The sequence below is a fragment of the Erinaceus europaeus genome (assembly GCF_950295315.1).
Source record: "Erinaceus europaeus chromosome 5 unlocalized genomic scaffold, mEriEur2.1 SUPER_5_unloc_1, whole genome shotgun sequence".
NCBI classification, from domain to species: Eukaryota; Metazoa; Chordata; class Mammalia; order Eulipotyphla; family Erinaceidae; genus Erinaceus; species Erinaceus europaeus.
Window position 1 is genome coordinate 42,408 of NW_026647112.1, and position 23,743 is coordinate 66,150.

A 23,743-nucleotide genomic window follows, 5' to 3' on the forward strand; every position below is an offset into this window, starting at 1 on the left:
CATCCTGGAAACCCCCCAGATCTGGCCCACACCCTGGTTGACCCCCTGCCCAGACTTCCACCTCAGGGTGACACCCCCCCAGACCCAGGCTTCCACCCTGAACTGAGCCCCCTACTCCCCCACCCCTGGGTAACTCCCCTCCCCACGCCCCACCCTGTAGATGCCCCCCCAAGATCCGGGCTCCTGCGGGGAGTGAGGCTTGAACCCGGAGCCATGTGCCCCCCACAAAGCCCGGCTTCTGTCCCTGGCTCTCCCGTGGCCCCACAGGTGGGGGACATCGTGATGGTGAAGGAGGATGAGAGTTTTCCCTGTGACCTCGTCTTCCTGTCCAGCAGCCGAGGGGACGGGACCTGCCACGTGACCACGGCCAGCCTGGATGGCGAGTCCAGCCACAAGGTGACGCCCACGAGGCTCTGTGGCAGAGAGCCGGGGTCAGGTCAGAGGTCGGGGCGCCCCCGTCTCTGCCACCCGCTTCTGTCCCCACAGCAGAGCCTCTGCCTCCCCTGCGGGACAGTGGGGACAGCGGGGCACAGGCCATGTGGAAGGCTCTTTGCTGCCACAGGGAGGCCCTCCCAGCCAGAACAGGAGGGGCCACAAAAAGGGGCCCCGTCCCTCCACCACACCTGTGTCTGGGGTGCAGGGGTGGAGAGAGGAGGGCGACGGGGGCAGGGGCAGGGGACGGGGGGACATGGGCTAGCCGAGGGACGTGACGGGCGGCTGGTGGGTGGGCGGGCGGCGGAGGACCGGTTGGGGGGCACATCAGATGCGGGGGCCGTCCCCCCCGATGCCCAGGTGGCCACAGGCACGGGCTGGCCCTGCTGACCCCTGTCCCCACAGACCCACTACGCAGTGCAGGACACCAAGGGCTTCCACACGGAGGAGGACGTGGACAGCCTGCACGCCACCATCGAGTGTGAGCAGCCCCAGCCGGACCTCTACAAGTGCGTCCCGTCCTGTCCCTGTTCCCTGCTCTCACCCTTGTGCCTCTCCCACTCGGTCCCAGACCCTGAGTGTGTCCCTGCCACTGTCCCCCTCCCCGTCCCCGTCACCCTCCCCCCAGGCCCCCTCCCAGTCCCCATCCTTCTCCCCCAGTCCCCCTCCCCACCCCCTCCCTCTCCCCGTCCCCGTCCACATCCCCCTCCCCGTCCCCCTCCCCCCAATCCCCCTCCCCATCCCATCCCCCTCCCCTCCCCATTCCCATCCTCCTCCCTCTCCCTGTCCCCCTCCCCCCAGTCCCCCTCCCTGTCCCATCCCCCTCCCCGCCCCGTCCCCTTCCCCCTGCTCCCCTCCCCGTCCCCGTCCCATCCCCGTGCCCATCCCCCTGTCCTCTGTGTGCAGGTTTGTGGGCCGCATCAACGTGTACAGTGACCTGAGGGAGCCTGTGGTGCGGTGAGTCCCCGCTGAGCCGTGCTCCCACAGGGTCAGGAGGCTCCTCTAAGGGTCCCACCACCCCACCCCACCCCACCCTCGGCAGGGGCGCCCGTCCCCTCACTCAGTGTGTCCCCTCCCCCAGGCCTCTGGGGTCGGAAAACCTGCTCCTCCGAGGAGCCACGCTCAAGAACACGGAGAAAGTCTTTGGTGAGTGACCGTCTGCTCGGCACAGCCCCCACGGCCTCGTCCCTGGGCCCTCACGCACCTCCCTCCCTCCCTCCCCACAGGTGTGGCCATCTACACTGGCATGGAGACCAAGATGGCCTTGAACTACCAGTCCAAGTCACAGAAGCGCTCCGCTGTGGAGAAGTAAGGCCCCGGGTGCGAGGCCACGGGCCAGGCCTGGGGCAGACAGGGTCCTGGCCTTGCTGGGTCCCGTGAGGCGCGGGGTTGGGGGCGACTTTCACTCCCCTTCACAGTGACAGCCCTGATCAGGGGTCTCTCAACCTGCCCACTGTGTGGGAGGGCTCTGGCTGAGTGGAGGTCTCTGTGTGGGGAGGTCTCTCTCTGTGGGTCTCTGTGGGGGTCTCTCTCTGTGGGTCTCTCTGTGGGGTCTCTCTGTGGGTCTCTCTCTGTGGGTCTCTCTCTGTAGGTCTCTCTGTGGGTCTCTCTGTGGGGAGGTCTCTCTCTGTGAGAGTCTCTCCCTGTGTGGAGGTCTCTGTGGGGGTCTCTCCCTGTGTGGGGATCTCTGTGGGGTCTCTCCCTGTGTGTGGGTCTCTCCCTGAGTGGGGGTCTCTGTGAGGGTCTCTCCCTGTGTGGGGGTCTCTCCCTGAGTGGGGGTCTCTGTGGGGTCTCTCCCTGTGTGGGGGTCTCTCCTGGGTGGGTCTCTGGCTCCTAAGCCGCCCGCCCGCCCGCAGGTCCATGAACGCCTTCCTGGTGGTCTACCTGTGCATCCTCATCAGCAAGGCCCTGGTCAACACGGCCCTCAAATACGTGTGGCAGAGCTGGCCTCAGCAGGACGAGCCCTGGTACAGCCAGAAGACCGCCGCCGAGCGCCAGCGCAACCTGGTACGACCGGCGGGGGTGGACGCGTCCCCGTGGGCTGCCCTCCAGAGCCGTGTGGCGGGTGTGCTCAGCGCCGTCCTCATCCGTCCCCCGCCATCCGTCCCTGTCCGTCCCTGTCGTCAGCCCCTCGCTCTCCCCGTCCTCCCTCCCCCGACCCTCCGTGTCCCCCATCATCTGCACCCGGTCCATCCTCTGTCTGTCCCTCGTCCCCCATCCATGTCCGTCACTTGTCTCCTGCCCATCCCGTATGTCCGTCCCCCATCGTCCGTCCCCCGTCTGTCACCGGCCATCCATCCGTCCATCCGTCCATCCGTCCTCATCTTCCCCGCAGTTCCTGAGTGCCTTCACGGACTTCCTGGCCTTCATGGTCCTGTTCAACTACATCATCCCGGTGTCCATGTACGTCACGGTGGAGCTGCAGAAGTTCCTGGGCTCCTACTTCCTGGCCTGGGATCAGCTCATGCTTGATGAGGACAGCGGAGAGGGGCCCCTGGTCAACACCTCGGACCTCAACGAGGAGCTGGGCCAGGTCAGGACTGCCCCCAGGCCACTGTCCCCACACCCAGCACTCTGAGCCCGTGTCCCGTGTCCGTGTCCCCACACCCAGCACTCTGAGCCCTTGTCCCGTGTCCGTGTCCCCACACCCAAAACTCTGAGCCCATGTCCCGTGTCCGTGTCACCACACCCAGCACTCTGAGCCCGTGTCCCCACACCCAGCACTCTGAGCCCATGTCCCATGTCCGTGTCACCACACCCAGCACTCTGAGCCCGTGTCCCCACACCCAGCACTCTGAGCCCATGTCCCGTGTCCGTGTCACCACACCCAGCACTCTGAGCCCGTGTCCCCACACCCAGCACTCTGAGCCCGTGTCCCGTGTCCCCACACCCAACACTCTGAGCCCGTGTCCCGTGTCCCCACACCCAGCACTCTGAGCCCATGTCCCATGTCCCCACACCCAGCACTCTGAGCCCATGTCCCGTGTCCGTGTCCCCACACCCAGCACTCTGAGCCCATGTCCCGTGTCCCCACAACCAGCACTCTGAGCCCGTGTCCCGTGTCCCCACACCCAGCACTCTGAGCCCATGTCCCGTATCCCGTGTCCCCACAACCAGCACTCTGAGCCCATGTCCCGTGTCCGTGTCACCACACCCAGCACTCTGAGCCCGTGTCCCCACACCCAGCACTCTGAGCCCGTGTCCCGTGTCCCCACACCCAGCACTCTGAGCCCATGTCCCATGTCCGTGTCACCACACCCAGCACTCTGAGCCCGTGTCCCCACACCCAGCACTCTGAGCCCATGTCCCGTGTCCGTGTCCCCACACCCAGCACTCTGAGCCCGTGTCCCGTGTCCCCACACCCAACACTCTGAGCCCATGTCCTGTGTCCTGTGTCCCCACACCCAGCACTCTGAGCCCATGTCCCATGTCCCCACACCCAGCACTCTGAGCCCGTGTCCCGTGTCCGTGTCCCCACACCCAGCACTCTGAGCCCATGTCCCGTGTCCGTGTCCCCACACCCAGCACTCTGAGCCCATGTCCCGTGTCCCCACAACCAGCACTCTGAGCCCGTGTCCCGTGTCCCCACACCCAGCACTCTGAGCCCATGTCCCGTATCCCGTGTCACCACACCCAGCACTCTGAGCCCGTGTCCCCACACCCAGCACTCTGAGCCCATGTCCTGTGTCCTGTGTCCCCACACCCAGCACTCTGAGCCCATGTCCCGTGTCTGTGTCCCCACACCCAGCACTCTGAGCCCATGTCCCGTGTCCGTGTCACCACACCCAGCACTCTGAGCCCGTGTCCCCACACCCAGCACTCTGAGCCCGTGTCCCGTGTCCCCACACCCAGCACTCTGAGCCCGTGTCCCGTGTCCCCACACCCAGCACTCTGAGCCCATGTCCTGTGTCCTGTGTCCCCACACCCAGCACTCTGAGCCCATGTCCCATGTCCCCACACCCAGCACTCTGAGCCCATGTCCCGTGTCCGTGTCCCCACACCCAGCACTCTGAGCCCATGTCCCGTGTCCCGTGTCCCCACACCCAGCACTCTGAGCCCATGTCCCGTGTCCCGTGTCCCCACAACCAGCACTCTGAGCCCGTGTCCCGTGTCCCCACACCCAGCACTCTGAGCCCATGTCCCGTGTCCCGTGTCCCCACACCCAGCACTCTGAGCCCATGTCCCGTGTCCCGTGTCCCCACAAACAGCACTCTGAGCCCGTGTCCCCACACCCAGCACTCTGAGCCCGTGTCCCCACACCCAGCACTCTGAGCCCATGTCCTGTGTCCTGTGTCCCCACACCCAGCACTCTGAGCCCATGTCCCGTGTCCATGTCCCCACACCCAGCACTCCAAGCCCGTGTCCCGTGTCCGTGTCCCCACACCCAGCACTCCGAGCCCGTGTCCGTGCCCCGTGCAGGTGGAGTACGTGTTCACAGACAAGACGGGCACGCTGACGGAGAACAACATGGAGTTCCGGGAGTGCTGCATCGAGGGCCAGGTGTACGTGCCCCACGCCATCTGCAACGGCCAGGTGCTGCCCGGGTCCTCAGGCATCGACATGATTGACTCCTCCCCCGGTATCAGCGGGAAGGTGGGTGCTGCTGGGTCTGTCCCTGTCCCCAGCCCTGTCCCAGCCCCATCCTCATCTCCGTCCTTGCCCCCATCCTCGTCCCCGTCCCGTCCTGTCCCATCCCCATCCTTGTCCCTGTCCCCATCCCCGTCCCCATCCCCATCCTTGTCCCCATCCCCATCCTTGTCCCCATCCCCATCCTTGTCCCCATCGCTGTCTTTGTCTCTGTCCTGTCCGGTCCTGTCCCCATCCTTGTCCCCGTCCCCGTCCCCATTGCTGTCTTTGTCTCTGTCCCGTCCTGTGCTGTTCTGTCCCCATCCTTGTCCCTATCCCCGTCCCCATCCCCATCGCTGTCTCTGTCCCGTCCTGTCCTGTCCCCGTCCTTGTCCCCATGTCTGTCCCCATCGCTGTCTTTGTCTCTGTCCCATCCTGTGCTGTCCCACCCCCGTCCCATCCTGCCCCCACCCGTGGCCATGTGTCCTGAGCCATGTCCCGGGTTATGCCCTGGACGTCGGGTCCTGCTCAGGGGAGGTGGCCCGGGCCCCCGGTGAGGGACACGCAGGGACGGTGGCCGTTGCCCCTGCAGGAGCAAGAGGAGCTGTTTTTCCGGGCCCTCTGCCTCTGCCACACCGTCCAGGTGAAGGAGGAGGACGAGCCTGACGGCCCCCACAAGCCCCCGGACGGCAAGTCTTGCGTGTACATCTCGTCCTCGCCCGATGAGGTGGCCCTGGTGGAAGGCATCCAGAGGTGCGCCCGGGTGCTGGGTGACTGCACATGCCCTCCGCCCGTCCCCCCATGCCCTGCAGCGTCCCCCGTCCCCACAGGCTGGGCTTCACCTACCTGCGGCTCAGAGACAACCACATGGAGATTCTCAACAGGGACAATGACATCGAGAGGTGGGGGCGGCGTCGGGGTGCGGGCAGGGCGCGGGCAGGGCACGGGCAGGGAGCGGGCAGGGTGCGGGCAGGGTGCAGACAGGGCGCGGGGTGGGCCCTCGGGGGCAGGGAGGCCCCTCTACCCCCGGAACCCCGAGAATTGGAGTGGAGTTGGAGCCGGGTGCTGTGTGAGGATGGGGAGCTTCCGGCTTCTAGAATGTTCTGCAGGCCACTGGCACCCCTGGTCCCGTCCCCACAGACATGGAGGGCTGAGGGCCCTGCAGACGGTCAGCCCTGGTCCAAGGCCCCTAGCAGGTGGGAGCCCTCACGCCTCCTTGCAGGTTTGAGCTGCTGGAGGTCCTGAGCTTCGACTCCGTGCGGAGAAGGATGAGCGTGATTGTGCGGGCAGCCACAGGTGAGACACGCCCCTGCCTTACACCTCCTGTCCCTGTCACCTCCTGTCCTCTGTCACCTCCTGTCCTTGTCACCCATCCTCTGTCACCTCCTGTCCCTGTCACCTGTCCTCTGTCACCTCCTGTCCTATGTCACCTCCTGTCCCTGTCACCTCCTGTCCTCTGTCACCTCCTGTCCCTGTCACCCATCCTCTGTCACCTCCTGTCCCTGTCACTTCCTGTCATGTGTCACTTCCTGTCCTGTGTCACCTCCTGTCCCTGTCACCTCCTGTCCTCTGTCACCTCCTGTCCCTGTCACCCATCCTCGGTCACCTCCTGTCCCTGTCACCCATCCTCGGTCACCTCCTGTCCCTGTCACCTCCTGTCCCTGTCACCTGTCCTCTGTCACCTCCTGTCCCTGTCACTTCCTTCCTCTGTCACCTCCTGTCCTCTGTCACCTGTCCCTGTCACCTGTCCTCTGTCACCTCCTGTCCCTGTCACTTCCTGTCCCTGTCACCTCCTGTCCTCTGTCACCTCCTGTCCCTGTCACCTGTCCTCTGTCACCACCTGTCCCTGTCACCTCCTGTCCCTGTCACCTCCTGTCCCTGTCACTTCCTGTCCCTGTCACCTCCTGAACTATAGTCCACAAGCCCTGGTCCCCACCTGCAGGGGGAGCTTCATGAGTGGTGGAGCAGGGCTGCAGGTGTCTGTCTCTCTCCCTCTCTATCTCCCTCTTCTCTCTAAATTTCTCTCTCTATCCAATAATTACTTAATTTAATTTAATAAGAGAAATTGAGAAGAGGCAGGGGCAGACAGCATAATGGTTATGCAGAGACTCTCCTGCCTGAGGCTTGAGGTCCCAGGTTCAATCCCCCACACCACCATCAGCCAGAGCTGAGCAGGACTACAGTAAAACAAAGAAAAAAACATGGGGGGGGACATTGTGAGGAAGGGTAAGAGACAGAGACACCTGCAGACCTGCTTCCCTGTGTGAAGCTTGCCCCTGCAGGTGGGGAGTGGGGCTTGAACCCGGGCCCTTGAGCACAGTGACAGGTGCTCTACCGGGAGCCCCCACCCCCGTCTTCACTCAGGGTCAGGGAGCACAGGCCTGGCTCAGAACTGGTCACTCAGTGGTGAGAGGCTGGGCCCGGCTCCACCTTCCACCCACTCCGTTTGTGTCTTATTGTGTGGCGAGGGGTGAGGGGTCCGGGGGTGGGGGGCTGGAGGGCCGGGGCTCTGGGTCTGGACTTGGTGGCGAGGGGCTGGTAGGGACTGGGGACCAGGGGACAGGGGCCTGGGGGGCAGGGGCTGGGGGGGCCGGGGAGCTGGGGGACCCTGGGGGCAAGGGCTGGGGGGCCAGAGGGGTGGGGGCTGGGGGCCGGGGGCTGCCTGGGGATCGGGGTGTGCAGGGGCTGGGGTGCCGGGGGGCCGGGGGCTGGGGAGCCGGAGGGCCGGGAGGCTGAGGAGCCGGGAGGCCGGGGCTCTGGGTCTGGACTTGGTGGCGAGGGGCTGGTGGGTGCTGGAGGGCTGGAGGGCCGGGGGGCAAGGGGGTGGGGGCCGGCGGCCTGGTGGCCTGGGTACCAGGTGGGGAAGGGGCTGGGGGCCGGGGGGGCCTGGGGGGTCGGGAGCCATTGTGCCGGGGGGCCCGTGGCTGGGGGACTAGGTCTGGGATTTGGTGGAGAGGGGCTGGTGGGGTCTGGGGGCCGGTGGGCCGGGGGCTGGGGACCAGGGGGGCCAGGGGGCCGGGGGGCCGGGGGTCCAGGGCTCTGTGTCTGGGTCTCTGTGGCCCCAGTTGCCGACACTATGCTTCTCTGCAGGGGACATCTTTCTGTTCTGCAAGGGAGCGGACTCCTCCATCTTCCCCAGAGTGGTGGAGGGCAAGGTAGAGCAGGTGCGAGCCCGCGTGGAGCACAATGCTGTGGTAAGACTCGGGGAAGGGGCCAGACATGGAGGGGACCCCACACACGGGCTTCCCAGCCAGGACCCCTCCCCACAGTGCTGGTGTTGAGTGCTGGGCTGCTGAGTCCCCCCGAGCCCACACTCAGAGCCTGTCCCCCCGGAGGGCTGAGGGCGGCTTCTGGAAGGTTCCTCCTGGGACACCAGGCTCCATCCTCACCTGCAGGAGGGGCTGCGCACCCTGTGTGTGGCCTACAAGCGGCTGGGCCCCGAGGAGTTCGCGGCCGTGAGTGCCCGGCTTCAGGAGGCCAAGGTGGCACTGCAGGGCCGTGAGCAGAAGCTGGCCGAGGCCTACGAGCTCGTGGAGACGGACCTCACCTTGCTGGGCGCCACGGCTGTGGAGGACCGGTGAGCCACGGGGACAGTGGGGGACAGAGGCCGTGGAGGGTCTGTGAGCCACAGGACGTGGTGGACAGAGGCCGTGGCGGGTCCGTGAGCCCTAGGGACAGTGGGGACAGAGGCCATGGCGGGTCCGTGAGTCACAGGGATGGGAGGGACAGAAAACAGCCCATGGAGGACCGGTTAGCCAGGTGGGACAGGGGACAGAGAGGGACAGAGGCCATAGGTGAAGCAGTCCAGTGGTGGAGGGACAGAGGGATGTGGCAGTGTGGCCAGCTGCACCTGTGACACTGTGACTGCCTGAGGCCCTGTCAGTGGCCGTGTGCCCAGCATGCCAGGAAGGGTTGGGGATGGTCCCTCAGGAGTGAGGCCTGAGAGGCTGACTCCCGGGAGAGACCAGGATGGTCCCCGGGGCCACGTGGCGTGGTCGGTCACAGGGTCACTGCGGCGAGTCATGTTAGGACAGGACCCGTCCGTGCTGCCGTCCCCAGCCCGTCACTCGCCACACCCTCCACGGCTGGTCCGGTCCAGCGTCCCTGCTCAGCCTTGGCCGTGCTCTGAGCCCGGAGTGGACAGGGAGGCGGCCGGGGACCCTACCGACCGGGCCCATCTGGGTCTCCACCCCAGGCTGCAGGAGAAGGCGGCGGACACCATCGAGGCACTGCAGAAGGCGGGCATCAAGGTGTGGGTGCTCACGGGCGACAAGATGGAGACGGCCTCGGCCACCTGCTACGCCTGCAAGCTCTTCGGGCCGGGCACGCGGCTGCTGGAGCTGACCACCAAGCGCGTGGGGGAGCAGGGCCTGCGCGACGTGCTTCTCGAGCTCAGCAAGACCGTGCTGCGTGGCGGGGCCCTGCCTCGGGACAGCACCTCAGGGTGGGAGCCGGGTCAGCACAGGGGCAGGTGGGGGGGCAGCACAGGGGCGAGGCTGGGTCCCCCGGGGTGGGGGGGCAGCACAGGGGCAAGGCTGGGTCCCCCGGCAGGGTCTGGCCCCGTGGCCGCCAGGCGTCACCCGCTGTCCCGCACAGCCTCTCTGCGGAGCTGCAGGACTTTGGGCTGATCATCGACGGGGCGGCCCTGTCCCTCATCATGAAGCCGCCCGAGGACCCGGCGGCCGGCAGCTACCGAGAGCTCTTCCTGGCCGTGTGTCGGAACTGCAGCGCCGTGCTGTGCTGCCGCATGGCGCCCCTGCAGAAGGCACAGGTGAGGGGCCAGGTCCCCGCGGCAGGGGCGGGTGGGGAGGGTGCTGAGGCAGGGGCGGGTGGGGAGGGTGCTGAGGCGTGGTGGCTGCAGAGGTGAGTGAGCTGGGTTCTCCCTGGAGCACGTCCCGCCCCCAGATCGTGAAGCTCATAAAGTTGTCCAAGGAGCACCCCATCACCCTGGCCATCGGCGATGGGGCCAATGACGTCAGCATGATCCTGGAGGCTCACGTGGGCATTGGTGAGCATCCTGCAGTGGGGACAGGGTGCCGGGTGGGGTGCCGGGTGGAGGTACTGGGCCAGGGTGCTGGGCCGGGGTGCTGGGCTGGGTGCTGGGCTAGGGTGCTGGCTGGGGGTGCTGGGCTGGGGTGCTAGGCTGGGGTGCTGGGCTGGGGTACTGGGCTAGGGTGCTGGGCTGGGGTGCTGGGCTGTGAGTACTGGGCTGGGTGCTGGGCTGGGTACTGGGCTGGATGCTGGGCCGGGGTGCTGGCTGGGGTACTGGGCTGGGTGCTGGGCTGGGATGCTGGGCTGGGTGCTGGGTGGGGTGCTGGGCTGGGTGCTGGGCCGGGGTGCTGGGCTCCAGGACTGGCCGGGGTGCTGGGCTGGGTGCTGGGCCGGGGTGCTGGGCTCCAGGACTGGCCGGGGTGCTGGGCTGGGTGCTGGGCTGGGTGCTGGGCCGGGGTGCTGGGCTGGGTGCTGGGCTGGGTGCTGGGCCGGGGTGCTGGGCTGGGTGCTGGGTGCTGGGCTGGGTGCTGGGTCGGGGTGCTGGGCTCCAGGACTGGCCGGGGTCACCCCCATACGGGTGTCAGTGAGCCGCACCCCAGGGTGAGGGGCTGGGATGAGACAGGTTCGCGGGCCGGGGTCACTGTGGGGGGACGCTCAGGTCCCCGGGGCCAGGCCGGCTCTGTCCCTCAGGCATCATCGGCAAGGAGGGCCGCCAGGCGGCCAGGAACAGCGACTATGCCGTCCCCAAGTTCAAGCACCTGCAGAGGCTGCTGCTGGTCCACGGCCACCTCTACTACGTGCGCATCTCCGAGCTGGTGCAGTACTTCTTCTACAAGGTGGGCGCCACGCGGGCGGGCATCGGGCCTCCATGGGCAGGCGCCTCGGGCGGGCCTTCACGGGCGGGCCTCCACGGGCGAGCCTTCACGGGTGAGCCTTCACGGGTGGGCCTTCACGGGTGGGCCTCCATGGGCGAGCCTCCACGGGCGGGCCTTCACGGATGAGCCTTCATGTGTGGGCGCCCCTCCACGGGCGAGCCTTCACGGATGAGCCTCCATGGGCGAGCCTTCACGGGGAAGCCTTCATGGGCGAGCCTTCACGGGCGCTCCTCCACGGATGAGCCTCCACGGGCGGGCCCGGCCCAGGCAGGGGCCCTCACACCACCCGGCCTGTCTTCCAGAATGTCTGCTTCATCTTCCCTCAGTTCCTGTACCAGTTTTTCTGCGGGTTCTCGCAGCAGGTGTGTAGGGAGGGGAGGGGAGGGGAGGGGAGGGGAGGGCACATGCAGGGCGGTGGCCATGGAGGGGCAGGCGCCCCCTAGGAGCCTGCTGCTGCACCCACAGTGAGCTGGGCACCCCTGGGAGTGGAGAGTGGGGAGCAGCACCCCAATCCAGGTGCCCCTCCAGACGCTGTATGACACGGCCTACCTGACGCTGTACAACATCAGCTTCACGTCACTGCCCATCCTGCTGTACAGCCTCCTGGAGCAGCATGTGAGCGTGGACACACTGGCCAGGGACCCCGGCCTCTACAGGTGGGACCAGGGCGGACACCTGGCCAGGGACCCGGCCTCTAAGGGGAGATAGGGGTGGACACACTGGCCAGGGACCCAGCCTCTAAGGGGAGACAGGGGTGGACACACTGGCCAGGGACCCCGGCCTCTACAGGTGGGACCGGGGCGGACACCTGGCCAGGGACCCAGCCTCTAAGGGGGGACAGGGGTGGACACCTGGCCAGGGACCCAGCCTCTAAGGGGAGACAGGGGTGGACACCTGGCCAGGGACCCAGCCTCTAAGGGGGGACAGGGGTGGACACCTGGCCAGGGACCCAGCCTCTAAGGGGAGACAGGGGTGGACACACTGGCCAGGGACCCAGCCTCTAAGGGGGGACAGGGGTGGACACCTGGCCAGGGACCCAGCCTCTAAGGGGAGATAGGGGTGGACACACTGGCCAGGGACCCAGCCTCTAAGGGGAGACAGGGGTGGACACACTGGCCAGGGACCCAGCCTCTAAGGGGAGACAGGGGTGGACACCTGGCCAGGGACCCCGGCCTCTACAGGTGGGACCGGGGCGGACACCTGGCCAGGGACCCAGCCTCTAAGGGGAGACAGGGGTGGACACACTGGCCAGGGACCCAGCCTCTAAGGGGGGACAGGGGTGGACACCTGGCCAGGGACCCAGCCTCTAAGGGGAGACAGGGGTGGACACACTGGCCAGGGACCCAGCCTCTAAGGGGAGACAGGGGTGGACACACTGGCCAGGGACCCAGCCTCTAAGGGGAGACAGGGGTGGACACCTGGCCAGGGACCCCGGCCTCTACAGGTGGGACCGGGGCGGACACCTGGCCAGGGACCCAGCCTCTAAGGGGAGACAGGGGTGGACACACTGGCCAGGGACCCAGCCTCTAAGGGGGGACAGGGGTGGACACCTGGCCAGGGACCCAGCCTCTAAGGGGAGACAGGGGTGGACACACTGGCCAGGGACCCAGCCTCTAAGGGGGGACAGGGGTGGACACCTGGCCAGGGACCCAGCCTCTAAGGGGAGATAGGGGTGGACACACTGGCCAGGGACCCAGCCTCTAAGGGGAGACAGGGGTGGACACCTGGCCTGGGACCCCAGCTTCTAAGGGGAGACAGGGGTGGACACCTGGCCAGGGACCCCGGCCTCTACAGGTGGGACTGGGGCGGACACCTGGCCAGGGACCCGGCCTCTAAGGGGGGACAGGGGTGGACACCTGGCCAGGGACCCAGCCTCTAAGGGGGGACAGGGGTGGACACCTGGCCTGGGACCCCGGCTTCTAAGGGGAGACAGGGGTGGACACCTGGCCAGGGACCCAGCCTCTAAGGGGGGACAGGGGTGGACACCTGGCCAGAGACCCAGCCTCTAAGGGGGGACAGGGGTGGACACCTGGCCAGAGACCCAGCCTCTAAGGGGGGACAGGGGTGGACACCTGGCCAGGGACCCGGCCTCTACAGGGAGGCAGAGGGGGGAGCAGGGGAGGGGGCATGGCGGGCACCGGGGGGGCCGTCAGGGCAGGGTGGCAGACCTCAGCGCGCCTCCTGCAGGGACGTGGCCAAGAACGCTCTCCTCCGCTGGCGGACTTTCTTCTACTGGACTTTCCTGGGCGTGTTTGACGCTCTTGTCTTTTTCTTCGGTGCTTATTTCCTGCTGGAGGACACGGCGGTCACCAGCCATGGCCAGGTGTGCACGAGGACAGGGCAGCGGGGGGCACAAGGGCTGGGGGTGAGGTCCGGGGTCGGGCTGGGCCAACGCAGACCACTGAGCATCCCCTCCTCGGGGGTGCTGGGGCTCAGTCCTGCCGGCTGGGGAGCAGGACTGAGTGCTCCCGTGGGTACTGGGGCTCAGTGGCACCGCCGGGGGGGCAGGGCTGAGTGGCCGTGTGGCCCGTGGGTGCTTCACATCTCCTCTCCCCCTCACCTTGCCCAGCTCGCGGCCGCCGGCTCGCACACGGTAAGACCACCGCGCTCTGTCCCGTCTGCCGTGCCCACCTCAGTGGCTGCCGTGTCCAGTCAGGGCGCGCGCGTGGTCTCGTGGTCTGTGTCCCCTCCGCGGGGGCGGTGTCCCGTGTCCACTGTGTGACCCCTTCTCTCTGGGTGACGGCAGGCCTGGGAACACCTGGAGAGAGGGACAGCCCTTCTGCCCACGTCCCATGCCATGGCCCTGACCCAGAGTCCCCGTGCTGTGACAGACGGGCCCCACACTCACTGTCCCCACCCCTCCTGCTCCCTACGTGTCCCCACGTCCCTGTTCTGCACCCCTGGCCCACACTGTCCCCGGGCTGTGCACAGCACGGGCCCTGCGGTCACTGTCCCCGCCCTCAGGTCCGTCCGTGTCCCCGTCCTCTGGCCGGGACCCATGTGTCCACCTGCTGTCCCTGTGCTGTGTGTGACTGTCCTTGCTCCTCTGTCCCCATTCCCATGACCCACCTTCCCAGATGGTATTTTTCTAAGGTTTTTCCAAGCGGATCTGAGACTCATGGCCAACCTGTGGGACTGAGGCCTGTGGGGGGCGGTCTCCCTAATCCAGGCCCCCCTTCCCACTCAGGGAGAGACAGAGACACAGAGATGCAGAGGGAGACAGAGAGACACAGAGGGAGAGACAGCGAGATGGAGAGATGCAAAAACAAAGAGACAGAAATACACAGAAGACAAAGACAGAGACACAAAGAGGGGGAGAGATACGGAATGAGGGAGAGACACACAGGGAGGGAGACAAAGAAGCAGAGAGATGCAGGAGAGGGAAAGACACGGAGAGGAAGAGACAGGAAGAGAGAGAGGGCGCCCCTGGGCTGGGCAGGCCTGTCCCCCCCACCAGGTGAGACCTCAAGCCACAAGGATCCTTTGGGAACAAGGCACCAGGGGACTCAGGGCTCTGGGAGCACCGTGCAGGGACTCAGGGCCTCTGGGAGCACCGTGCAGGGACTCAGGCCTCTGGGAGCACCGTGCAGGGACTCAGGGCTCTGGGAGCACCGTGCAGGGACTCAGGGCTCTGGGAGCACCGTGCAGGGACTCAGGGCTCTGGGAGCACCGTGCAGGGACTCAGGGCTCTGGGAGCACCGTGCAGGGACTCAGGGCTCTGGGAGCACCGTGTAGGGACTCAGGCCTCTGGGAGCACCGTGCAGGGACTCAGGGCTCTGGGAGCACCGTGTAGGGACTCAGGGCTCTGGGAGCACCGTGCAGGGACTCAGGGCCTCTGGGAGCACCAGGGTACTCAGGGCTCTGGGAGTACCATGCAGGGACTCAGGGCTCTGGGAGCTCCGTGCAGGGACTCAGGCCTCTGGGAGCACCGTGCAGGGACTCAGGGCCTCTGGGAACACCGTGCAGGGACTCAGGGCCTCTGGGAGCACCGTGCAGGGACTCAGGCCTCTGGGAGCACCATGCAGGGACTCAGGTCTCTGGGAGCACCGTGCAGGGACTCAGGGCTCTGGGAGCACCGTGCAGGGACTCAGGGCTCTGGGAGCACCGTGCAGGGACTCAGGCCTCCGGGAGCACCATGCAGGGACTCAGGCCTCCGGGAGCACCATGCAGGGACTCAGGGCTCTGGGAGCACTGTGCAGGGGCTCAGGGCCTCTGGGAGCACTGTGCAGGGACTCAGGGCCCACTGGGAGCACTGTGCAGGGACTCAACCTCTCTGGGGAGCACCGTGCAGGGACTCAGAGCCTTCTGGGAGCACCGTGCAGGGACTCAGGGCCTCTGGGAGCACCATGCAGGGACTCAGGGCCTCTGGGAGCACTGTGCAGGGACTCAGCCCTCTGGGAAAACCATGCAGGGACTCAGAGCCCTCTGGGGAGCACTCTGCAGGGACTCGGGTCCACTGGGAGCACCGTGCAGGGACTCAGCCCTCTGGGGAGCACCGTGCAGGGACTCAGGGCCTCGGGAGCACCGTGCAGGGACTCAGCCCTCTGGGGAGCACCGTGCAGGGACTCAGGGCCTCTGGGAGCACCGTGCAGGGACTCAGGCCTCTGGGAGCACCATGCAGGGACTCAGGGCCTCTGGGAGCACTGTGCAGGGACTCAGCCCTCTGGGAAAACCATGCAGGGACTCAGAGCCCTCTGGGGAGCACCGTGCAGGGACTCAGGGCCTCTGGGAGCACTGTGCAGGGACTCAGGGCCTCTGGGAGCACTGTGCAGGGACTCAGGGCCTCTGGGAGCACTGTGCAGGGACTCAGGGCCCACTGAGAGCACCGTGCAGGGACTCAACCTCTCTGGGGAGCACCGTACAGGGACTCAGAGCCTTCTGGGAGCACCGTGCAGGGACTCAGGGCCTCTGGGAGCACCGTGCAGGGACTCAGGCCTCTGGGAGCACCATGCAGGGACTCAGGGCCTCTGGGAGCACTGTGCAGGGACTCAGCCCTCTGGGAAAACCATGCAGGGACTCAGAGCCCTCTGGGGAGCACTCTGCAGGGACTCGGGTCCACTGGGAGCACCATGCAGGGACTCAGCCCTCTGGGGAGCACCGTGCAGGGACTCAGCCCTCTGGGAAAACCATGCAGGGACTCAGAGCCCTCTGGGGAGCACCGTGCAGGGACTCAGCCCTCTGGGAGCACCGTGCAGGGACTCAGAGCCTTCTGGGAGCACCATGTAGGGGAGGACTTGGCCTTCTGGGAATGACTCAGGCCCTCTGGGAGCACCATGCAAGGGAGGACTCGGCCCCACTGGGAGCACCTTGCGGGGACTTAGGCCCTCTGGACAGCACTGTGCAGGGACTTGGGCCCTCTGGGGAGCACCGTGTGGGCCCCTCTGGGAGCGCGCTAGGTGTGTGCAGCAGTGGGAAGCCACCTTGTCCAGTGGAAGGTTCTTTCTCTCTCTACCTGGAAGTGAGGGGTCAGCACTCCCCTAGGCCAGGTGTGAGACCCCCAGCCATGAGATGCTGCTAGGCAGTCAGAGTCCAGAGCCCAGAGGGTCCAGGACATGGGCCTGGGGTCCTGCCCTCTGTTCACCCAACCAGTCTGGGCTGAGGAGAGTGAGGGTGCTCAGGGCCCTGTGAGACTGGGTGCTCATCCCTGAGAGACTGGGTGCTCAGCCCTGGGTGACTGGGTGCTCAGCCCTGGGTGACTGGGTGCTCAGCCCTGGGTGACTGGGTGCTCAGCCCTGGGTGACTGGGTGCTCAGCCCTGGGTGACTGGGTGCTCAGCCCTGGGTGACTGGGTGCTCAGCCCTGGGTGACTGGGTGCTCAGCCCTGGGTGACTGGGTGCTCTTGCCGGGCGTCTCCTCAGATCTTTGGCAACTGGACGTTCGGGACTCTGGTGTTCACGGTGATGGTCTTCACGGTCACTCTCAAGGTGCGTGTCCACCTGTGCACGGGCAAGGCCGGGGCGCCCGAGCCCGGGGTGGTCATGGCCGCGGAGGGGCCGGCCCGAAGCCCTCCTCCCTCCCAGACACGTGCGGCCTCGGCCGTGGTCACAGCCCCCGAGGGTGGGGCACTCACTGCCCAGCGCAGGCCCCAGCTGACCCTGCCCCGGTCGTCGCCAGCTCTGACGTGACCCTGAGTGCCTGTGCCCCTGCCCCCAGCTGGCGCTGGACACACAGTACTGGACCTGGGTCAACCACCTTGTCATCTGGGGCTCCCTCCTGTTCTACGTGGCCTTCTCCCTGCTCTGGGGGGGCGTCATCTGGTAGGCCCCCTCCCCAAGGCCTCACCCGGCCCCACCTGCCCCACACCACCCCCACCCTGCCACAGATAGCCCCCCCAGGCCCCACCATCCCCACCCTCCCCTCCCAGCCCCCTGCAGGCCTGCTCCGCCTGGGTCCTGGAGTCAGGCAGGGCGGCCCACTGGGCAACGCATCACTTCCTGTCCTGTGGGGTCCCCCACCTGCTGACCCACACCTCACCCAGTGGGTCCCCCCACATTGACTGCGCCCCCCACCCAGTTAAGTCCTCCTCCAACTCCTGACCCCGCCCCCACCCAGTGGGTCCCCCCACTGACCCGCCTGCCCACCCACAGGCCTTTCCTCAGCTCCCAGAGGATGTACCACGTCTTCCTCCAGCTGCTGTCCGGGGCACCCGCCTGGCTGGCCATCACCCTGCTGGTCACCGTCAGCCTCCTGCCCGACGTCCTCAAGAAGGTCCTGTGTTACCAGCTGTGGCCCAGCGCCACCCAGAGGGCACAGGTGAGGGGGAAGGTGCAGGGGAATGGGGCAGGGGTGGAGGTGCAGGGGAGTAGGCCAGGGGCAAGGGACACAGGTGAGGGGGCAGGGGACAGGGGGAAGATGCAGGGGAGTGGGGCAGGGGGCAGGGGGGAAGGTGCAGGGGAGTAAGGCAGGGGCAAGGGACACAGGTGAGGGGGCAGGGGACAGGGGGAAGGTGCAGGGGAGTAGGGCAGGGGCAAGGGACACAGGTGAGGGGGCAGGGGACAGGGGGAAGGTGCAGGGGAGTGGGGCAGGGGGCAGGGGGAAGGTGCAGGGGAGTAGGGCAGGGGCAAGGGACACAGGTGAGGGGGCAGGGGGCAGGGGGGAAGGTGCAGGGGAGTAAGGCAGGGGGCAGGGGGGAAGGTGCAGGGGAGGGGGCAGGGCATAGGGGAGGGGGGCAGGGGCGGGGTGTGCGAGGGTGCAGGTGAGAGGAGGAGGGGTCAGGTCACGGGGTGAGGGAGGGGGTGGGGAGGGGCATCACTGTAGGCTGGGGAGGGGTAGTGTCCGTGGGGAGGGGAGGTCACGGCCTGGGGTTCAGAGGTCACGGGTCCAGGGTCCCGAGCAGGGTTGAGAAGGGGCAGCCAGCGGGGCGCTGGGGTGGGTCCGGGCCCCGTGCGCATCCTGGTGGGACAGACTGGGTGTGAGGGCGAGGCCGGCTCGGGGCGGGGCAGGGGCCGCTAGGACCACAGCCTGCGGTGTGGACGCTCCCGGAGCCCCAGGGGACAGGACCGGGTGGGGGCACGGCCAGCCCCATCGTGGGGGTGGGGGCGGGGGCTCACTGGGTGTCACCTGGCATGGCTGCGCTGCTGAGGTCGGTGCCCCCACACCCCTCGCCCACTGCGGGAACTCTGTGGGAATCCGTGACGGGGGTCTCGGGTCACGGTCAGGCCAGACCCGTCCTCACCGGCGGCCGGAGGCCGGCCAAGCCCGGAACAGCCCCAGGAGGCCCACCGGGTGCAGCCCCCGGCCACGTGCCCCCAGGGCAGGGGCTGCTTGACCTCACTCGTCTCGTTTCTCTCCTTGCTGGCCTGTCCCTCTGCCTCGCTCTTGCTGGCCGCCCCGCCAGACGCGGAAGCGGTGCCTTTCTGTGGAGCAGTCCGCCATCTTCATGCTCTCTCAGACCTCCAGCTCTCTGCCTTTCTGAAACAGGTGACACCTCCACCTCTCTCTCCTGGGCCACCGCCAGCCCCGGGCCCTTCTCAAGGCCCACTCCCCACCCCGGGCCAGGCTGTGTGTGGGCACCTCCAGGCAGACTGGGCACCGTGTCCCCCGGCTAGGCTGTGTGTGGGCACCTCCAGGCAGACTGGGCACCGTGTCCCCCGGCAGGCTGTGTGTGGGCACCTCCAGGCAGAATGGGCACCGTGTCCCCGGCCAGGCTGTGTGTGGGCACCTCCAGGCAGACTGGGCACTGTGTCCCCCGGCTAGGCTGTGTGTGGGCACCTCCAGGCAGACTGGGCACCGTGTCCCCCGGCAGGCTGTGTGTGGGCACCTCCAGGCAGAATGGGCACCGTGTCCCCGGCCAGGCTGTGGGCACCTCCAGGCAGACTGGGCACCGTGTCCCCCGGCCAGGCTGTGTGTGGGCACCTCCAGGCAGAATGGGCACTGTGTCCCCCGGCCAGGCTGTGGGCACCTCCAGGCAGACTGGGCACCGTGTCCCCCGGCCAGGCTGTGGGCACCTCCAGGCAGACTGGGCACCATGTCCCCCGGCCAGGCTGTGGGCACCTCCAGGCAGACTGGGCACCGTGTCCCCCGGCCAGGCTGTGTGTGGGCACCTCCAGGCAGACTGGGCACTGTGTCCCCCGGCTAGGCTGTGTGTGGGCACCTCCAGGCAGACTGGGCACCGTGTCCCCCGGCAGGCTGTGTGTGGGCACCTCCAGGCAGAATGGGCACCGTGTCCCCGGCCAGGCTGTGGGCACCTCCAGGCAGACTGGGCACCGTGTCCCCCGGCCAGGCTGTGTGTGGGCACCTCCAGGCAGAATGGGCACTGTGTCCCCCGGCCAGGCTGTGGGCACCTCCAGGCAGACTGGGCACCGTGTCCCCCGGCCAGGCTGTGGGCACCTCCAGGCAGACTGGGCACCATGTCCCCCGGCCAGGCTGTGGGCACCTCCAGGCAGACTGGGCACCTTGTCCCCCCAGGCTGTGGGCACCTCCAGGCAGACTGGGCACCGTGTCCCCCGACCAGGCTGTGGGCACCTCCAGGCAGACTGGGCACCGTGTCCCCCGACCAGGCTGTGGGCACCTCCAGGCAGACTGGACACCATGTCCCCCGGCCAGGCTGTGTGTGGGTACCTCCAGGCAGACTGGACACCGTGTCTCCCAGCAGGCTGTGTGTGGGCACCTCCAGGCAGACTGGATACCGTGTCCCCCCAGGCTGTGGGCATCTCCAGGCAGACTGGGCACCGTGTCCCCCGGCAGGCTGTGTGTGGGCACCTCCAGGCAGACTGGGCACCGTGTCCCCCGGCAGGCTGTGTGTGGGCACCTCCAGGCAGATTGGGCACCGTGTCCCCCGGCCAGGCTGTGGGCACCTCCAGGCAGACTGGGCACCGTGTCCACCGGCAGGCTGTGTGTGGGCACCTCCAGGCAGATTGGGCACCATGTCCCCTGGCCAGGCTGTGGGCACCTCCAGGCAGAATGGGCACTGTGTCCCCCGGCCAGGCTGTGGGCACCTCCAGGCAGACTGGGCACCGTGTCCCCCGGCAGGCTGTGTGTGGGCACCTCCAGGCAGACTGGGCACCGTGTCCCCCGGCCAGGCTGTGGGCACCTCCAGGCAGACTGGGCACTGTGTCCCCCCTGGGCCTCATGGTCCACTGAGGAGAGCATGGTCTCCCCTCCCTCACTCGGGGGTCAGTGGGCAGCCAGGCCCAGCAGAACTGCAGAGCAGACGGGCAGCAGGCAGGGTGGGGAGCTGGCTCAGACCCCTGGGCTCCTTCTTTCTGGAACCTTCCACCTCCCTGGCCTTTGAGCCAGGGCTCTCAGTTGACAGTCACTGTCTGTCGCGCCCCACCCGTAGGCTCAGGCCTGTGGTCCTCCCCCACCTGTGACCACGGCCTCTTTGTGGGGGTGCAGCCAGCGGGAGGGGGTACCCAGGGCAGAGTCTGTTGGGGCCTGAACACTTCTGTCTGACCAGAGACAGGCCAAGGGACAGGGGCAGGGGGACAAGGACAGGTGGACAGGGGCCAGCCAGGGGCAGAGGGACAGAGAGGAGGTGAAGGCCAGTAAGTGACAAGAGACTGGGGACAGAAGGATTGGCGGATGGGCAGGCAGGTGTCGGGGACTGTCCTTCTGGACACCTCCTCAGAGCACTGTCCAGAAGCCAGCAGTGGCCAGTGACCGCGCAGAGGTGGTCCTGTGGCCCCCACCTCAGTGTGCCCTCCCTGCCTTGCAGAGGAGCGCGAGGCACAGAGCTGGGCACAGAGCTGGGCACCGGCCTCTGTTGGCAGACCCCCCACAACGAAGGCGCCCTTAGCCGTGACGGTAACGCCCGTGTGCTGTGACCGCCCACCCTGCCTCCTGCCCGTGTGCCGTGCCTGCCGTGCCCTGTCCCCAGGGTCCACGCTGACCGCCCCTCCTTGGGGCCGAGGGCCGCCGCCCGCAGCCTGCCTGGGGGGTGGGGTGGGGGCGTCCACTGACCCCGTGCTCTGTTCTAGGCAGAAGGCGCCCGCCAGGGGCCCCCCCCCCGATTGAGCTGGCTGCCCTGCCCACAGAGCCCCGGCCCCCGCCATGAGCGCTGACCGCCCTGCCCGGCCCGGCTGAGGCCCTGGACTCCGGTGGATGCTCCCCAGGCCGTACCTCCCAGAGCACAAGTGTGGGTGCCGGTCCTCCCGGGAGCCTCAGCGCGCCGCAGGGGGGAGGCGTGACTGGAGGCCCCCTCCCCACAAGCACAGAGCCCCACCCCCGGCTCTCACCTCTTGGACGCCGGCCGCTAGACGCCGGCCGCTCACCCCGAGCCATGCCCACCTGTGCCTGGTGGCCTAGCGGGAGTCCCTGCGCCCCACCCCTGTCCCCTCTCCTGCAGGGCAGTGTGCACCGGGCGTGGGCTGACCCTGGGCGTCCTCACGGAAGTAGCCTTCGCCCCCAGGGGGCAAGCTGGGACCTGATGCCCACGGCCACCCTGACCAACCTTGCTGTGAGCTGTCCCCTGCCCTCTGTCCCCTCTGAGTGGACACGGCCTGCCGGACACAAGCGCCTTAAGGCCCCGGCCACTACGGTCCAGGTTCGGGCCGCGCCTGGGGACATTCCCAGTCCTGCCGCCCGGCCACTGGGCCCTTCATGCTGTGGACGGAGGCCGGCTGGGCCCCGGTGCCCGCGGAGGGGTGGTCACCATACCAAAGACCCGGAGGTCGAACCGGTACCTCGAGCCGCCAGCCTGAACCCCTCGTCCCCGCGTCTGCCACCCCTTCCCTTGCCCCCATGATGGTGTCTCTGCCCCACATGGTGTCCCAGGCCTGGGGGGACCGTCCCCCCGAGTCTTGCTGACAAATCCTTTGTAAGGTATTTTTTTAGAAACCTCACAATGGCCTTTGCACTGAAGTATTTTCATAGCTGTTTTTACCTTTTTTCTTCTTTCTTTTTTTTCTTTTTTTTTTCTTGGTCAAACACACCATATCTGATTTTTTAAAGTATTTTTTTAAGCCTTTTTTTTAAGTTGGTGAAACAACGCTGGAGTTCTGGCGAGCGTTGTGAGCAGGGTGTCCTCCCGCTGGGGGCCTGGCCCCACCCGGCCTCGGTCTGCTCTGTGTCCCCACCTGGGTTTCGCTTTCTGTGCCCATCCTTGAGCCTTAAGGGCAGCCTCCTCTCCCTTCGAGGACGGCCCCATGGGGTGCACCCCACTACGAAACAGAAGCTGTGTGAGCTGGGGCTTGGGGACAAGGGCCAGGAGGGAGAGGGGCCCCCAGGACCAGCTGGCCAGTGGTTCGGCCCCTGAGTTCTCCCCTCAGGGACCCTTGGTTGCTCCCCCCACATGGACCGGGACTCCCCCCGCTGCTGTGTCCCCTCAGAGTTCTGCTGGACCTCCTGCCCTGTAGTCCCCATGTCCTGTCCCTGCCCTTCCCTCTCCAGGTGCCCAGGGTCTGTGAGGGGCTGGGCTGAAGCCCCCCACACCTCCACACCCCTTCAGCGGCCCTGGGGGCACAGAGCAGCCTAGCTCCCAGCCCCCATCACCGCTGGCTACAGAAATACCTGAGAATCACTTCTGGCCCCAGAAGCTGTCTGAGAGTCCTGGGGACTCCTGCCTGGGCGGAGACCCCCATGCCCACAGAGGCAGCCCCAGGGAGGGCCGGGGGACCTTCTCAGCCGTGGGAGGGGCTCCCCAGCACGTTCTGGAAGCTTCTGCATCCTGTCCCGCTGGCTGGGCCAGCCGGGAGCAGCTACGCCGACTGTCTCAGAGCCCACGTCACACGCCACACTCCCGCGACCCCTGTGTGTCACTGCCCCCAGCAGACTGGGGGGCTTCTCCTGGGCCTGGCCTGCAGAGCTGTGGTGAGGACACACGGACTCTCAGGAAAGCGTGCTTCAACTCTGCAGAAAACACGCCTGCGGGTGAGACTCTAAGCTCTTACTTTCACCTCGTGGAAACACCCATATCACTCCATCTCGTCCCGAGCTGAGCTCCTGTGTCCCCGTCCCCTGGCCCGCCGAACCCGTGTGTCTGCGGCGAACGTCTCTGTACCGTCAGCCCTCGGCTCTGGAGTCACCGTGACCCGGTGAGGCCAGCAGGTGCGTCCAGACTCCGGCAGCCTCCGGCTCTGACCCCTGATCCGCTGACCGCTCTGGACAATTAAATGTGACTTAGACCAGTCTCCTGTGGAGTCTCTTACACACGCACGCACACACACACGGACGGGCAGGGCACACTCGGCTGAGCACATCTGTTCCCAGGCACAAGGATCTGGGTTCAAGCCCCTGGTCCCCACTTGCAGGGGGGAGCTTCACGAGCAGTGGAGCAGGACTGCAGGGGTCTCTCTCCCTTTTGGTCTTCCCCTCCCCTCTCAATTTCTCTCTATCCTATCTAAGAAAGAAAGAAAGAAAGAAAGAAAGAAAGAAAGAAAGAAAGAAAGAAAGGGGGGAAAATGGCCTCAGAGAGTGGTGGGCTTGTTGTGCAGGCACAAA

The 23,743-nt window shown here is 67.0% G+C and overlaps 1 protein-coding gene across 8 annotated transcripts in view; it reads left to right on the forward strand.

Moving 5' to 3' along the window:
• The window catches only part of ATP11A (ATPase phospholipid transporting 11A), a 40,539-nt gene extending 17,107 nt beyond the window's left edge, over nucleotides 1-23,432 (forward strand). The window contains exons 6-30 of one of the 8 annotated variants that reach the window (XM_060183716.1): nucleotides 268-396; nucleotides 838-941; nucleotides 1,339-1,389; nucleotides 1,514-1,578; nucleotides 1,659-1,740; nucleotides 2,289-2,439; nucleotides 2,768-2,965; nucleotides 4,852-5,025; nucleotides 5,591-5,751; nucleotides 5,829-5,900; nucleotides 6,221-6,294; nucleotides 8,089-8,192; nucleotides 8,394-8,575; nucleotides 9,194-9,442; nucleotides 9,595-9,769; nucleotides 9,904-10,006; nucleotides 10,681-10,826; nucleotides 11,168-11,227; nucleotides 11,394-11,521; nucleotides 13,053-13,188; nucleotides 16,723-16,788; nucleotides 17,018-17,121; nucleotides 17,452-17,629; nucleotides 18,702-18,784; nucleotides 21,283-23,432. In XM_060183716.1, the coding sequence (XP_060039699.1) occupies nucleotides 268-396; nucleotides 838-941; nucleotides 1,339-1,389; nucleotides 1,514-1,578; nucleotides 1,659-1,740; nucleotides 2,289-2,439; nucleotides 2,768-2,965; nucleotides 4,852-5,025; nucleotides 5,591-5,751; nucleotides 5,829-5,900; nucleotides 6,221-6,294; nucleotides 8,089-8,192; nucleotides 8,394-8,575; nucleotides 9,194-9,442; nucleotides 9,595-9,769; nucleotides 9,904-10,006; nucleotides 10,681-10,826; nucleotides 11,168-11,227; nucleotides 11,394-11,521; nucleotides 13,053-13,188; nucleotides 16,723-16,788; nucleotides 17,018-17,121; nucleotides 17,452-17,629; nucleotides 18,702-18,779 (2,970 nt within the window). In that variant the 3' untranslated portion in view covers nucleotides 18,780-18,784; nucleotides 21,283-23,432. The other 7 variants (XM_060183717.1, XM_060183721.1, XM_060183722.1 and 4 more) reach the window with 7 other exon arrangements.
• The last annotated feature ends 311 nt before the right edge of the window (nucleotides 23,433-23,743 follow it).